General features: G+C 38.2%; 1 protein-coding gene across 1 annotated transcript in view; it reads right to left on the bottom strand.

Moving 5' to 3' along the window:
• LOC134541042 (uncharacterized) overlaps positions 1-17,386 on the bottom strand; it is a 65,321-nt gene that overhangs the window by 34,713 nt on the left and 13,222 nt on the right. The window contains exon 2 of the mRNA XM_063384183.1: positions 6,616-6,730. Coding sequence (XP_063240253.1) covers positions 6,616-6,715 — 100 coding nt within the window. The 5' untranslated portion in view covers positions 6,716-6,730. The remainder of the gene's footprint in view (positions 1-6,615; positions 6,731-17,386) is intronic.

Here is a 17,386-nt window from a genome sequence, read left to right as displayed (position 1 = left end):
CATTTTATCCTCTATTTTATTAATTAATTTAATATTGTACCTCTCTTGCATTTGTTTTTTTTTTGTCACAAATATATTCAAAAGATTTTGTACTTATTGTTATCACTTACGCGACTTTTTACACTTTGGTAAATTACTGTAAGAAATATTTTTTGACATAAATACATATGCAAGAGAGGTATCGTGTTAAATTTACAGAAATAGTCATTAACCAATAGTAATCACAAGAAAATGAATAAATAAATATATATATTGTTACGATTTATTAAAAAAATTAAAATAAAATAATAAATCGTCGTGTGGGAAACTACCGGGTTCGTAAATGGATAGCCCAATTAAAAATTTTACTACACAGTTTTATTGATTGCCAATATTTACATCACTAACAAATAATCTTCTAAAAATGCCTTATAATCGATTACACTTAAAAATGTTGCTTCCTCCAGTCACTCGTTTCTCACAATCCACACGCCTCGCTGGGCCGCACCTCTGGCACAACTCTCGCCGCAGCACCCGTCGTGGACCTCCGTCGCGGGACTCCGTCGCCGCACTCCGTCGCCGCCATCGCACTTCCCTTCGCCGAGGTCCGCTCGAAGCTTCGCTCGGAACTTCGCTGCACTCGCGGCACTCTCGCGCAGACTCTCTCGCCCCGGAACTCCGCCGCACCCGCGACACTATCGCCCGGAACTGAACTCTCCGCCCTGGAACCTTCGTCCAGGGACTTCGCCGCTCCCCCGCACGCACGGCACTATCGCCCGGAAAGTACGCCGTGGGAAAACTCCCGACTCCTCACTGACTGATCCCTCCCGGAGGCCGGCATACTGGTCTTATATATCACAGGCGCCACTTCTAGAATTCACGAGCTCGGCTGGGGCCAGTCGCGTCATTCCGTGTCGACCCGACGGCAGAATTCTCTCGAAACACGCGTCGGCGGCTCGCGTAACTCCGCAGCTGTCAGGTGTCAGTTACGTCGCTGAGATAAAGTGTCGCGCGGGGAGTGGAGGGCTGGAGGGAGGGGAAGCGAGCGGCGACCCTTGTAACCCACCAGGCGCGCGCGGCACGTCTCACGTTGCGGCGGAAGCGTGACGTCAGTGGCCGCGTGGAGCCGCCAGCCAGCTCTGCACCTGCGCGCCGCGGCCCTGCTTACATTTTGTAACTTTATTTATATATATATATATATATATATACACACATACATACATACATGTCGCGTGAGTTCCTACCTAAACCTGCGAGTTTTTTTTAATTAAAAAAATGCCTAAGTTACACGGGCGTGTACGAAAGGATGTGTGAATGTTGTGCTACCCGCGGCTTGCTCGAGAGAGTGGGAGACGCTGGGCTTCTCCTGTGGCGGTGGCGGAGCTCGTGGGTCGACCTCAGAGCCTCCGGCGAGCTATGTTGCGAGCCTGCAGCCACGCACGGGCCACGGTCTCGCGGCGGGCTTTACCGCGCGCCTGCGGTTTATCTCCGGGTGCTCCAGCTTCCCCCCACACACACGCATTCAATCCGTCGATGCTCCGTTAGCATCTCATCGCCCTTCATCGTCCCTATTCACCCTGGTGTCTACGGAACGTTTCCACTGTGCAGGTATACCGGTAGGAGGGATAGACCGTAGAGCGTGATTTCGGGAAACAAGGACCAGGTTTCGAAACAAATAAAATCGAACCCAGTAATTTACAATAGCGACATCTCGACATACTTTCAAGGATGCGCTGTCAACGAAACGTAAAACCAAGTAGAAATAATTTTTTAACTTGTGAGCGATCTTTCACTATTTAAATATGTGCAACATCTAACCTCGGTAAAAAAAAAGTGTTATGAAGTTGCAGATACGCTTCTAATAAAAAAAACTCGGAAATGAAATCTAAAGCAGAATTCCTTAAAATAATTTCTAGCGTTATAAATGCACGCAAATTGTAAATTTCTGAACGCGAATCACGTAGTTTCCGCACCCACCGCTAGAATTTGCTACCGGAGCATCTACGTCGATTAACGAAACATTCGATTTGCAGACCTAAATTTTACAATGTAATGGAACGGCTGTGATAAGAGCGAAAAAATACTAAACCCAGCATTTGAACCCTTTTTTCGATAAGGAATTTTATTAAAACAATGCCCATTAAGTTAAAATTCTTTGAACTATCAATACTATAACATTTCCCTTGGTCTTTGTGAACTTTGGTTCACGCCATCCACCCCGCATGGCAGCACCGTGGTTGTTACATATTTCCGTTTCTTGACTTCCGTCGCATTCACGAAATTACGCCTACCAAATGCTGTCTACCGAAGCTAATATGTTTACACGTCAAAAACAATTCACCATTCATAGTGTGTAACGACCTGCGTGAGCGTGAAACACTCTCGTGTGTGTGTGTGTGTGCCGGCAAGTCACGTGGCCACGAGGGCAGCAGGACCAGCACGCGACCCACACGGCTTGTGGTCTGACCCCTCGCCCCCCCCCCAGGGGTCAATGACCCCCTGGGTGGCAGGCCAACTCGAGCCCGACCCGCGGCCGTGACGCCGTGGTCGATACCTCACGAATCCCACTGGAATATTCCAGTTGGCATTTGGCAGTTAGCTCACCCTGCTCCCCTCGCCGGACATTCCCCCTCCTCCTAATCTGAAGTCACAATGTCACGACTTACAGCTTCAGCACGACAGATTTGTTAGCGTAGGGTCTCAATAGCACGACAACGTTAACCCGACGATTTATGATTTGGCTGTCGGCAAATCTTTCCAAGCCAAATACTTCCATAAAATGCAGTATAGAACGCGCTAAAAACAGCGTAGAAGAGAAAAAGAACATGCTATATTTTAGTCCTTTTTTTTTACTGATATCTATAGTCCTTCAACCCAATGTCATACAGAATACCACGAGCCTAAACTTTATTAATTAATAGTTCTTCGCTGAACTCGTCCATTCTTAAATTACATCTTCAACAATATACAATAACATCTTCAACAATATACAATAACATCATTGATCATAAACACGATGATATCCATTTATTTAAACAGATGCAGGCAAGCAACATATGTATATTAAAGTGTACCCACACGTAAATATAAATTTCATTTTTCAGCATAATTTGCCAAGTAGGTAAATATTTTTGAAGTTTAGTTCCGCAAGGTTTCCGTTTCCGTTTTGTTTTCTGTCGGGCAGCACGACACGACAAAATAGAAATAAAATCTACTTCTTGCGGGCCGTCTGGGTGTATTTTGCCGTGTTGATGTCACAGTGACCCTGTATTTCATTGGCTACTGAGTCGTCGTGTAGTGTCGAGTGTCGTGTTCGTCGTGGCATTGTGACTTCAGCTTAAGGACACTTTCTGTTCGAGACGAGGTCAGACATTTTTCCGACAGGCAATCGTGCAGATATTAGGATAGTAAAGTAAATGAAAGATTCTTAACACACTCAGTATCTTGCCTCCCTCTTAGTTAACTTCAAATATGGGTTATTTCTTTTTATATTTAATTCCATTTTCATCCATTTTCGAGTGAAATCGCGGGGAATGGTGAGAGGATGTTAATAGTATCTGTGTTGTTTATAATGCACTTGAAATAATTTTCCCTACCACCTCGTTATATTCGGATATGCATTTGTTTTAGTCATGTTCGCCTCTTCTCGTCTCCCTAATCTGGGTTTATAAACTACGCAAGGAGCGTAACACGCAACCAACGCAAGAAAGTCCCAGCCGTTCATAAAGCAAGCAAGTCGACAAAACGTCACCCACAGTAGAAAACATGTTTTTACCTCTTTTGATGATTCTTATTTATCACTAAAACAAAACTAATTATCAATAATTCGATTTTAAAAAATTATATCACTGCGTGAACGTTTAATAAGTGGTAAGCAGGATGTGTAATAATGACATCATGGGCTTCTATGCTCGTAACGTCTCCGTCTTAAAGTATTTTGGAACATTTCTCTTCAAATACTGCCGTCGAAAAGTCAAGTCAAAATATATTTACGTTGAACAATGCTTGCATCGTTCTATTGCGCCTTGCGAAGTTTACGAAGTGTGTTCAAAAAGTAAAAGGAATTTTGTAATTTCGCAGGTTGTATTAGTCCAACGGCCGGACTCCTAGTTGGCGACTTCCCGCCGCACACAGACATTCTGCAGGTAATCGCACTGGCTGGCGCGTGACCTGCGTTTGCTTCTCGGACTTGCTGAGCCCTCGTTTGAAGCTGAGTGTTCCTGTCGCAAAAACTATATTTAACATTTATAAAACTTTGCTACACCTTATATCATTCTTACAACAAAATTTAATGCAAATTCTTTGATCCCGTTTTGTAAACAAATATATGAAATAACAAATAGCCGATGCGATCACTGTATGCGGTATAATCAATCATTATTTTAACATTTTTTGATGATTTTGGATTTGTTTATTTGTATTTAAAGGTTAATAACTACAGAATTGTCTGCCAAGACGGCCCCAAAAGTTGGAGGATGTCTAGGTAATAAATAATACTGCTCCCTAGCAGGTAAATATTAAACTAATATGGTGACAGCAAAACTCTAGCATACGAAAATGAGATGGTGACCTCCAGCAGGCAGACCCAAGATGGCTTCCATGACGTCATACTGACTGATGTAATATCTGCCTTGGTATTAGTGGTGGGAGGTCAGCTGGTGGCTTCCGTGGATGAATTATCCATTACCATTTTTTTTACCATCGCAGGGTTCTAACCTAGTACCTCGTTTATAAATTTTATTATCAAATTTAATTAAATAATGGCTTTTATAAATTTTAAAAATTTTTCCTGTTTTTCAGCTAAAATAAAGTATTTTAAAGATGGCGGATGTGAGGTCAAACTTTAAAAATTTTGGGATCAAAGATCGTGGGTGTAACTTAAGCAAGATTTTTATTAAAATTGTATTTAAATTGTAATTAAGATTTTTTAATTTTTATTATTAAATTTATGCTAACCTTCGCCGGGAATTAATTCGAGGCCTGAAATTGATTAGTAAACTAAACATTTGAATTAATTTTTTTTTAAATATTTTTTCGGAATTATTTGGTCAAAACATAAAGAATTTCAAGTTTACGGTCAAGGTCAAGATCATCCAAGATTACAACCGTGACGCCAGAATTCAAGATGGTGATCACAACGAAAAGTACAACATTGACGTCATCATCCAAGATGGCCGCCGTGACTTCAGAATATAAGATGGCTCTCGGCTCCTCGCTCTCGTCATTCATTAAGCCATACGCTGGAGCGCCCAGTATGTACGACTCATAGATAACCTAATAAATGTGATTTGCTAATGATATTAATTTCTGAGGGAAGTGGTCCAAGGTAACGGCATTATGCATTGTGCAATGGTTCGTCATTGCCTTCCGTAGTATGGAGGTGAAAGGACGTCAAAACACCTAGTCCTGGACCCGGGAAGGACTTTTCCACAAGGAAAAAAATCCTCGACCTAGCCAGGAATCTAATTCGGGACATTATGCTCACCAGTCACTTAGCAAATATATTGGAATATTGAATACGAGGCATTCTGAAATTATGTTAAAGAAAGTTGACATTTCTTTCAGCTTCTATTATCATCATCATCCCGAAAGCTGATCGTATAAAAATTCTGTAGTAAATTAATTCCTAGTTAACGCAACTTATCAACCAAAAGTGTGAGCGGCCCTATTGAAGACGATAGGCAAGGTCGCATCGTGCACGGATGACGAGAATATAAAGACAATAATAGAATCGGAACGACTTGACGGAATTCGACGCAGTTGGTTTTGTCGGCTACATATTTTTATTACGGAGACCTGGATGTACAGAAACAGTCAATAGGCCTACAGTGTTTAGTTTAAAAAATGCCAACTGTTTTTCATCAAATAAGGGCTTGAAACAAAAATAAATAAATCAGTATGAAAAATCGGCTATAAAATTCTAACACCACCAAAGGAAAACCTCTATGATAACCAAATCTTAAAACGAAATATATTTTGTTTGTTGTTGTATTACAATTGCATAATAGAATGTTTAAATAAGTTAAAATTAGCTTAACATTTTTACTTAAAATCTTCTTTGCTTTGTGGGTTCGACGCCTAATATTTTGGTTGGAATGTAGTGTTTGAATTTTGGAAAAAGTTATAAATTACTTATTTTTATTTAAAGAAAATGACTGTGTTTAAAGACAGATTTTAATTCATACTTTCTAACTAACATCAGACGTGTTCAAGCACTATTTCCGTGGGACCACGTGGCGAGGTAAAAAACAGTGACAACTACCTCACTGCATGCCGTCTCCTTCAGATGATTTAGGGCCGGGGAGATTTCTCCTGAGAGGCGTCAATAGAAAGGGGGAGGGACAGACGGAGCTAGTGCCCCGGGAACAGCTTTTTTTTTGGGGGGGGGGGGGGGGGCTAAACTGGTAGAGTATTTTTTTTTTGAATATCGTATCGCTAGAACACACACAAAAAAAAGTTGTAGGGCCGATGAACTGAATTATTTGTATTGAAAGATAAATAATAAATATATTAAAAAAAAAACAATTTTTAAAAACTGGTATTTTTCGCGTACTACCCATTTTGCGATGTAATAAAAACGAAAGGACCGAAAGCAAATGTATCAGTGAGAGTGGCGACAGGGGAGCCGACACCGACCTGCCAGCGCGCCGGCGACCCCCTCCTTGGCCTGGTCCAGCACGCCCGCAGCCTCGCCGTTCTGCCCCGCCATCAGCGGCGCACTGCTCGCGCACCCCATCTCTGCAGGCTCCCGCTGTCGGCACACCCGCGTGCCCCGCTGTCATCACATACTTACCTACTGCATCAGTAGCTGGCGGACTTGTGCAGTGCGGATAAGGACAAGGACAAGGAAATATAATACTGGAACTTTCTAGGTTTAAGGTCAATTTCACTGGCTGCTATGGTTTAATTTCTTTCAGGGAAAAAAATTATTTTACCTCGCCTTTTTTTAGAAACATTATAATTTTAATGATTTAAAAAGGCTTAGTAAAATTCAATGATTTTTTTCTGAAAGAATTTTAAACCATTTCACTCATTAGCCACCGGAATTGCCTTTAAATAAAAAAAAATAAGTTATTTATTCAATTTGGTTCTCCTTTTACATACTGTAAAAAATTCAACTTTGTCAGCTTATTATGCAATAAGTTTCACTATATATATATATATATATACATACATACACATACATACATACATACATACATACATACATACATACATACTTTTTTTAAGTTGGGCCACTCAAAAAGTCTATACGTGTAACCGTGTTAGACGTAAAAATAAAATAATGACAAGGAACAGGACATACCCTCTTAACGCAATGGTATCCTAAATGGTTTTTCGTATAATATTTCGTGTTTTTCCACGAGGTTTTAAATAATTTAGTGATATGACCATATTTAATTTTATTATAAGGTTTTTATATTGAACAAATACTTATTTAATTTTTTACTAACTTAATGGTAAATTATTATGTAATTCCTAGTATTAAACCATATGGTATATTGCCACTGTTAGTATAGCTTTCATTAATTCAATAAAAATGAGGTTTTTCCAAAATCCTGAAAAACTCAGATGTCTATGGTTTTGGGAAACCCTAATTTTTATTGATTTGTGAATGATGTACTAAAAATAAAAAGATTATAGATAAAGGCTGTGTACGAACGGTTAATCCAAAACTCTGCATCATATGATTTAATACTTTCTAGAACTGACATGAAAACCATTAAATACCTAAGGAATTTCTTGGTTTAAAATCTTTTTTATGAACGATTAACTGTAGTTTTATTATTAATTCAATACAAATAATGTGTAATAACACGAAATATTACAAGAAAAATAATTTAGGACACCGCCCACTTAAGGCGGATTTGCACACATAATTCGTGGCTCATGCAGTGTAACAACTGCTACGTTGTTAGATATTACTGTTAGTTTACAGACTTTTCAACGAATAATTTAAATGAAATAAACGAAGGGTTCTTCGTAATTTAAAACAACAGAAACTTCGTAGAAACTACGCTGTATTTCGACACCCGAGTTGTATGTTTCGTTCCAAACAAAGGTAAACACACACGCGGACAAAAGAAGAGTGTTCTTGCTGTGGTATTAACCAGTATTTGGGTATTTTGCTAATATACCATCAATATTCTTTTGGAGTCATGTTCTACGTAATTGGGCTCAGTTTAAGTAAATATACGAAGATAGCAGTAAATATACGAAGATAGCCGTAAATTTACGAAGATCCCTTCGTAAATCGAATGTGACTTTTTTTTTAAGAGCGTACAATAACACTTTCATTTCATTTGCACGTACCATGAAGGACGAGTCCGAATTCAACCGCCGAAAAAATAAGTTGAAAATATATTTGCGACGTTCTTTCCAACGTTTTTGCATTTGGAAAAATGCAATTGGAAATAATATAGATATTATTAAAGATGGGACGCTTAAGTAGACTTGTAAACAGTCAGTTAAGAAAGCCTTAGGCCGATGTCAAGCTATGCTGTTGCCAGTTTCTACTCGGTGATTCCTTCTACGTCAGTTGTTTACATCCAATTTGATAAATGTACCTGGTGCATTCTTGAGAGACCTGTACTTCGCACTATAATGAAAGCTGTTTAAAAAATACTCAGCCAAATAACGCTGCGGAAGTTTCAGCCGCAGCGACAGAAACGCAAAGTGTCACACCGGCCTAAGCCAAAACCTTTGCAGGTTAATTAAATATATAAATTTGACTCAAGTCACAACTGTGCAAGCGAGAATAAGATTCTGGTTAATGTTAAAACGGCACGAAACTAGTCGCTGTCATAATAATTGGGGGTAGTAGCGTAAATCATTCGACGAAACCATTTTAAGACAGCGACGAGTTTTGCAATGGTTGAAGAAATTTGTTCGATTAACATTATCCGGACGCTTCGTGTTGTATCTCAAATATGTTCTCTATAAATCGCAATAAAAAAATTCAGCTCCAACTTAACAGGCGTATACCAGCCTTGGGACGCACTTCAGACTATAAGTTGCAAGTATGTTTTGAACGAATATGTTCGTTATGAACCTGAGGCCGAAGTTTTATCGGTCGAATTCGGACTCATTCTTTTTTTGTACACAAACAATGTTCTTCTGATGATTCATAAAATCCTTATAACATTAACATAAAAATGGACATTAATTTAAGCCAGAAATATCTAGAAACTAGACAAAATTTTAAATCCATTAGGTGGCTGGAGAAGACTCGTAATTTGTGTTTGGCGGTCATCTGCGAGAGAAGACATTTCGCCCGGCCAGCCAGGACGCCAGCGAACAGATCACCATCCCTAGGTGATGTGCACAGGCCCGTGGAGTCTATAGCTTTCTGGTAAATATATACTTGATAATCACAGGGTCTTTCTCAAGGATGTGTTCAGCTGAAAACGTAATTGGAAGCAGAACTCAACCGCAGCAAGGACTTTGTGAAGGAGGGTGCCCAGTGTAACCATTATATAATTTGTATGAGTAATGTTTCTGTATAATTGAATTTTAAAAGAAAATGACTGTCACAATAAAATATCAGGGAATATCAGACTTTTAGAACTCCAAACTTTACACACAGAAATTTAAGTAATACTATTATATAAAAATAATTTAGATTTAGATTTTAATTTAATTTTTCTAGTACATAGTTCTTAAATCAATTGTGTGGTGATATAGTAGAATCAAGACACAGTTACATATATTATTAATGTTATTAAATACATGAAACGCACATTCCAAATGTTTATGAAAAATATGCTTACAGTAACACGTGTGCAAACAGGCATTAAATATGGACTACTTGGGAACACAATTCCGGCCGCTTCTGTGTATTTACAGGCATATTTTGGGCTACAAATGGGAGGAAATACATTATTGAAGTCCAATAAAGGTTATAATAGTATTTATAAAATCATTTGTATGCAAATATAAGTAGCTAAGTTGCTACATTTGTCTAATTCTGTCTACGCTTTTGTATTTTTAAATCCTGGAAGGGAGGGGTCCAGACAGCACGTACCTCGCCCTGGCTACGTCATGCAATACTAAACAAGAACAAAAGGAAGAGTAACATTTTCCCCCCACTTCGGTGAGAGAGGGGGTGGCGGCAGCCGTATATGTCATTGTCTCAGCTTGTAACCTCACACGATGGAAATGGCAGGGCAGGTACTTTGACGCAGACGTGAAGTGTATACGCATGACTTAATTGAGGTGCCAAAATGCTTAATTATATAAAGGACTTCATCAAAATAAAGTCAAATAATTTTTTTATATTATTAGGTATATTATATATTTTTAAAATTTTCAGTCATGTAATTGGCAGCCAAAACATAATATGCAACAATGCATTTATTAACCTCATGAAAATAGCATCAATAAAAATGTCTACAAGTAGATAAATGTTACGTGTAGATATAAAATATTTAGCTGCTGGGTTCCAGACATCCTTAATTAAACGAGAGCCAACCACAGCGCACCTCGTGCGAGTGCGAGTGTGAGTTTGTGCTCGTGTAAGCCCGCCAGTGCCGGCTCGGAAGTGCCTTTTGTCGCCTTTTGTCGCCTTTTGTCGCGGACGCCCGTCGTGGGAGTGGAGACTGGTGCCGGGACAATGCCGCCGCGCCGCGCACTGGGCTCAGACGGGCTCCATCAATCACTGGGTGACTCGAGGCAAGGTCAAGAACCCTCGCAATGCCACGTCGACCCCGCACAGCCCCCGCCCCCTTCACCGCCCGCTGCAACCCGCAGTGCACTAGCTTCAGCCCGGACCAAGGAGTACAGAAGTAGACAGAGATTCCGAACTCGGGTTGAACATTACTCTTTTTTTTCTCTCTTTGAAAGTGGTCACAGACGATTCTGAGACTACCAACTATACAGCATAAACCCAAAGAAATTTATATTTGTCTCGAACGATATCAGTATCTAGGTTTATTTTCAGAATTTCTCGTGTTCAGGATCTAGTTGTTGTTAATAATTTTTTATTTTACGTTTCAATAAAATATCATCTAATATGTATTTCCGTGTCATGGAAGTCATGACAAAATAATGAAGGATTTTCTTAAGATTTTATTAGAGACTAAAGGTAGTGGTCGTTGATGGTCTAAAATAATGTTAGGTTAATCTAGTTGTTGCACAATTCATAGCCATATTTTATTCCTAAAATTGCTCTATCCATTTACACAAATGTACATCTAATGCAATACTCACAAATTGGTTTTATTTAAAGTAGTAGCTATACATATTGCAAATACACAAATAGAAATGTAAACTTAATGCCTTCAAAGAATCAACTTACTTTCAATGGGTGTACTAAAATTAACATAAATGTTGGTATTTAAACATAAAGGTTTACCGAGGTCTCCCAACTTTTTTCTATTTGAGGCGCTACACATTATTTAATAGTTATACATCCTATATATTATTTTTAATACATGAGATAGGCATGTGCAAACCACAACGAACTTTTGACGAGCGTGATTTTAAAAAATCCCTTTCGGCACAGCCTACAGGTGTAAGTAGATTTCTAAGTACCTATTTTTCTTCTGAAAATGTTTTGGAAACGTCTATAAACTCCTGGAACATTTCCAGAAATTAATGTACATAACAACCTATATGTTCGCCAATATTCAAAAAAGATCGATTTAATATTTTCTCATATTCCATGCAGCGAAATTATTTTGAACATTTTTTAACTTAATACATCCAGCATTGAATGTTTTAACGAATATTATATTATCCCTACTAATGTAGTTATGCAATTATTTTTGTCATCCACACACTATTTTTCATCCCTTGCACTAATACATGGTCGTATAATTTTTTTGGATAAGGTTGAAGATGGTATTAAGTTGGTTATTAATAAATTCTGACGAAATTGATACTAAGGAAGTTTTTTTTTTTTTTTTTTACATATCAGTCCCTGTTTTTATGGTAATAGTTCGTTTCATCAAAAATATTTTTAGCCAACAGATTGAGATAAAGTTTAGGGGTTGGTCGTATCAAAAAACTTATTTAGACACAAGATTTTGGTAATATTCCTACGAGTTATAAAATGTTAAAACGGATGTGATATTTTCCATTTTATGCAGTTACAACGATTTTTATGTTTTTCAAAAAACCTTCCCCATTTCTAACCCTTTTAACGGATATTGCCCATTAACGAACTCGACCGAGATTTTCCACTACTAGATTTTATGTATCATTTTGGAAGTTATTTGTGAAAAATTGCTGTATTTATCGTGTCCAGAAAATTGTGTATATATATACATACATACATATACATACGTTTGAGGTGACGATGGTTTTGGGCTCTATGGACCATGAAACGAAAAACTATATAAAATTTTCCGAAAGTCGCACTATGGTAACGGCTACAATAGATAGCATTTCTCTTAAATTTACCTTAAAAAAAGTCTTCAACCTGACAGTTAACATTTGTTGATCAGCAATTTAATTTAAAAACATTTGAAAATGGTTTCCTAAACACTAAAATGTTGTACAAGTCAAAATAATCATACCAAGAAAGTAATATTACGGTTTGTACATGGGTCACGTTATTAAACTAAAATGTGAATGATGTTCGGTTGTTGGTATAGGTGAATCGTTAGTGTGCAATAAGCGCATCGTAAGCCCTATCATGTAACCACCCGGGCGCTTCTGGACCCAGATCTTGAGAATTAAAACCCATCTATTTCAATCCTGTCCATGATGTTATCCAGGGGAAAAATTATTTTTGGAAGATCTGTTCGTATGTTACTCTATCACGCCAAAAAATGCAACGGATTTGAATGAAAATGTGCTTGTAAAATATACAGTTCCTATCTTTACCACGGAAACATTAATAGATCCACAAAAATAAGTGAAAAATATTTGTACGAGAATTGCTTACAGCACAGAAATGACGTCTTTCAATATTTAAGAAAAAAGAGCTTACATAGTAATCAGTCATCTAAATGATAAAAGATATGTAAACCGTGAGCTCGTGGTTATTATTTTGCAATTAAAGCAACGGTAATAAATTATTTATGCTCGTAACAAATATAGGTTTATTTATATTTTTACTTTAGTCTAGAAATTATTTTTATATCAATAATTTGTACGGCACAGTTTTACGGGTTCGACTAATGTGCTCTAAAGTAATGACTGTGAAGTTTTTTTTTTTACATTTTGATAGGAAGGTTATGGATAATTCTTACGCGAACAACCACGTGAAGCTCTGTAGTATTAGGTACTCAAGTAAATACATTTGAGACTGATACCGGACAACTCCAATATGTTCGTGTGCAAACCTGAGGTTGTTGTCAATTCATTTCTGAATATGGCAGACAGTATGTCCAGTATGAACAATGTATCTGTTTAATGCATATGGTGCCAACATTATGAAAACAACTTCATTTTCTCCAAAGGCTGTGTCACACTGTCAAATTTTCGCTACCAACACATTCCAGTATGTTTTGTCAAATAAAGTTGGAGAGTTATGGCATCACTGAAAACGTCACTAGCGCAGCCATGTTTGTCTTACAAGTTGGATGACTTGAGTTTCCGTCAAATATTCTGCATATAGGACAGGTTATAAAATAAGTTGGATTCGGATGCGTTCGACCAATTAAAATCGTGCCTAGCGAAAACGGATATGACTTCCGTTTCCATCTCAGCGATTCTTTAAAATGGCGAAGAGAATATGGCCCATTTAAGAGGTTAAAAAAGTTAAATAACTAAAATAATGTTAATATGAATGTTGTTTTAGGAAAATATTTTATGCTTAAATTTTAATTTGTATTTCTAGAACTTTAAATATTTAATCATATAACGAATATTATTTTGATTTAATTTTATTCATTTTCAAAAGTTTAAAAAATGCACAAACATAATGCAAGTTAAAAATTTCCGCCCAGTACTGTTATATATAATTTAATTTCAAAACTGAGAAAAAATTGATTATTTTGAGATAGCTCAGACCAAAAATAACCTTTGATAGTGTGACATCGATTTAAAACATATGTTAGGTTAACTGTCCAAATTTATTTGATGGAGAAAATTGGAAACCATTTTCCGTCCAATTCTTACCCAACAACTCTATTGTCAGATATATTAGAGACAGATATTTGACAGTGTGACAGGGCCTTTAGAAAAACGTTCTTTTAATCATTATACATATTTATAGGGAGAATTAAACCCCCAGTGCTTCAAAATTCTTAAAAAGTAGTTTATCATATTGACACCAGATAATATAATATATAATTTAACAATTTATCCATAACATATTTCTGTAGTCACGCATCTTGCCACTAGGTCACATTAGTTGTTGTTATAGAGCTGACCGGTGTTAATATATAGTTTACTGGCTATAACTATGTGCATGTGATTAGTGTCTGTGTGTGACTCCCTTAGCGATGTCTTCAGTCAATGCCAAAGGGCGCCTTGGGCGTGTCCCCGAGGCAATGAAGCCAGTAATGAGCTGACAGCAGGAGCCCCGGAGTAGGAAGAGCGACCTTTGAACTTTGACGCGGTGACCAGGCAATGTCATGAGTAGTGTAGCTTAGCCGGTCCGGCGCCAGTGTTCAGGGTGTGGTGTCGGTGCCGGTGTCCGCCAATTGAGTTGTGACGACATGGCGGCCATCTTGAAAGACCTTGACCTAGACCTTTGATATTTTCCTTGACCCCAGATGCCATATTGTATTCGCCATCTTGGATTCCGCCATCTTGGATTTTTACATTTCGTATTCTGACATTTAGAATTATGGTATCACATCTGCCATCTTGTTTTCTGCCATCTAAGATTCTAGAACTTTCCGACATTTTTAATTAAGACGTCACTGTTGTAAATTTCTTTATGACCGCCATCTTGAAAATCCATAATTATTATGCTATAAAATTGGAAACAAATTTAAAATTTATAAAAAAATAATAAAAATTTGAATTAAAACACACGTCATGGAGCTCGGAGTCTTTAGTTTGAACCTGTTGAGGGCAAAAGAAATGGCGACAGATCCTTCCCCATTGAAGCCACCGACAGACTGACCGCCACCACTAAAACCAATGCATATAATATGTCAGCCAGTTTGACTAGTCTGGTCCATAAGTCTCGTAATTGTCTAAACTTGTGAACTCGATGGCGTCTTTACGATCTTGAACGACGTGTCGATAGAAGTTGTACCATCGGTGATGCAGGCCTCATTGACAGCAGAACCAACAGCTGCAGTGGTGCCGACGGAAGGTGTACCATGGACTTTGGGGACATAATGGCTGTGAAGCGGACAGTACCAGAGATCCTGATGGCAGCGAAGTCAATGGCGGTGGAGATCCTGTTGACAACGATATCAAAAGGTATACCTACTGTGACAGAACTGAAAGAGATGTGTATGCCACCAACTGCAGAGGAGACATGTAGACATCCACGGTTGAAGATTCGCCAATAACCTTGGAGACTTCAACGGACGATAGATTTTATTCGCACCAGTGCAAATACTGTGGTACGTCATTTACCAAAACTTCAAATGTCCGGCGGCGTGAAAGAAGTGGATGTCCAAAGAATGCAAAAAGAACACTGTTTTAGTGCATTAAATGTAATAAACCTTTTTGCCATAAAAATAGCTTCCAAAAATCTTATAACCTGAAGTATGTCTCTGACCATGTCTCGGGAGACATATAGGTATGACAAATTCGATAAGGAATTTTCACTTTGTAACAGTCTGGGTAATCACAAGAAGATGTGCACAGGAATACAAACAAGTGCAAGTATGCTTCAGTACCATCAGGCATTGTCATTTATTGCTTTGCCTGAGTCGGTCATCGACAAAAGAGCAGTAGTTAACTGTGGGAATCTAATAGATCAGTTTTGTTTTAAATTGAGTATTTTGACAAGCTTTGACGAAGAAGTCACCAAAATCGTGTTTATAAGATGTATTATGCTTTGGATAATAAGTACGACTTCAGTGGTCTGGACCATCCACCCCAATTACATCAGATAAAACATTTTGAGAAAAGCAATCCCTCAAGTGTCAGTTAATATGTATGCACTAAATGAGAATAATGTGTGTCCGATTCGTGTAACTAAACAAGAAACGAAAGATCATTTCGATATGTTGCTTATGACAAAAAAATCAATGCTGCACACTACTAATACATCAACAACTTTTCCCGACTTGTGAGACCTCAAGTTACAAAACATCAGAGCGAGATCTGTATGTAAGACGTGCTTTAAGTATTTCGTTGATAAACCTCGAAATCGGACCTTACAGCTATAAAGTGTATTGAAATGCACAAAATGAAATGTGGAAATAAAAGGTGAAAATAATTTGTTTAAGTGATCCAACAATTAATTCAATTGTTTGTGCTTGTAATTGTAATTAGTAGTATATGAATGGGGCTCCGACGGCAGGCTTCAGGCTGTGGAGCCGAGAGCCGGCTCCGCCATCTTGGATTGTGACGTCACGGCAGCCATCTTGGAGGAGTGTAACGGGACACAGCGTAACGGAACAAGTTTGACCTTGACCTTTGACCCTCAAAATTCGCCAAAATTGGGCAAAAAAATGCCCAAAATTCCTCAAAATTCGCCAAAATTTACATTTCTGTGGAAAAAAATTCCGCCAAAAAATCTCAAAAAATTCCACAATTCAAAAATCAGGATTTCGAAAATCACAAAAGTCGTTTTGCCCTAGAAAGAACCCAAATTCCTAAAAGCGGCTTAAAACTCCTAAGAGCTAGCCGCTCTAAGCCGCCGAGGCCATGACCTTGAAAACTAGGATGCCATGGCAGCCATATTGGATGATGACGTCACCGTTGCAATTTTCTTTACGGCCGCCATCTTTAACTTTTTTATTTATTATCCGATTTTAATGAAATTTTTTTTAAAAATTATAAAAAAAAATAAATAATAAAACTTTAATAAATTATTTAAAAAAACAACATACATTTACGACACGGAGCTCGGAGTCCTCGGTTCGAACCCGGTGAGGGCAAAAAAATTAAAAAATGGCGACCGATCCTTCACTCACAGTGACTGCTGGCATACTGACTCCCACCACTTTTTTCAAAGAATATATCGTCACCTAGTATGACGTCATGTACGCCATCTTGAAATTTGGACGTCATCTTGAAAATCTTTATTTATTATCCGATTTTAATGAAAAAAATTCCAAAATTCATCAAAAAATTAACGTATTTGAATTCTGTTTGATTATATCGATGTACGTCCTTGGTTCGATTACCGGCGAGAGTAAACGGTCGATCCTTCCTCCATGAAAGCTACCTAGACTGATCTACCACCACCAGTACCAAGGTATATATCATCAACTGGTATGACATCATGTCCGCCATCTTGTCTTCATCCGCTGGAGACCACCATCTTGTTTTCGTCAGCTAGAGTGTGCCGATACCATGTAGTATAATTATCTGGTCACTAAAC

Source organism: Bacillus rossius, chromosome 1 (genome assembly GCF_032445375.1).
Source record: "Bacillus rossius redtenbacheri isolate Brsri chromosome 1, Brsri_v3, whole genome shotgun sequence".
Classification (NCBI taxonomy): domain Eukaryota; kingdom Metazoa; phylum Arthropoda; class Insecta; order Phasmatodea; family Bacillidae; genus Bacillus; species Bacillus rossius.
This window is presented reverse-complemented; position numbering and strand designations above follow the sequence as displayed.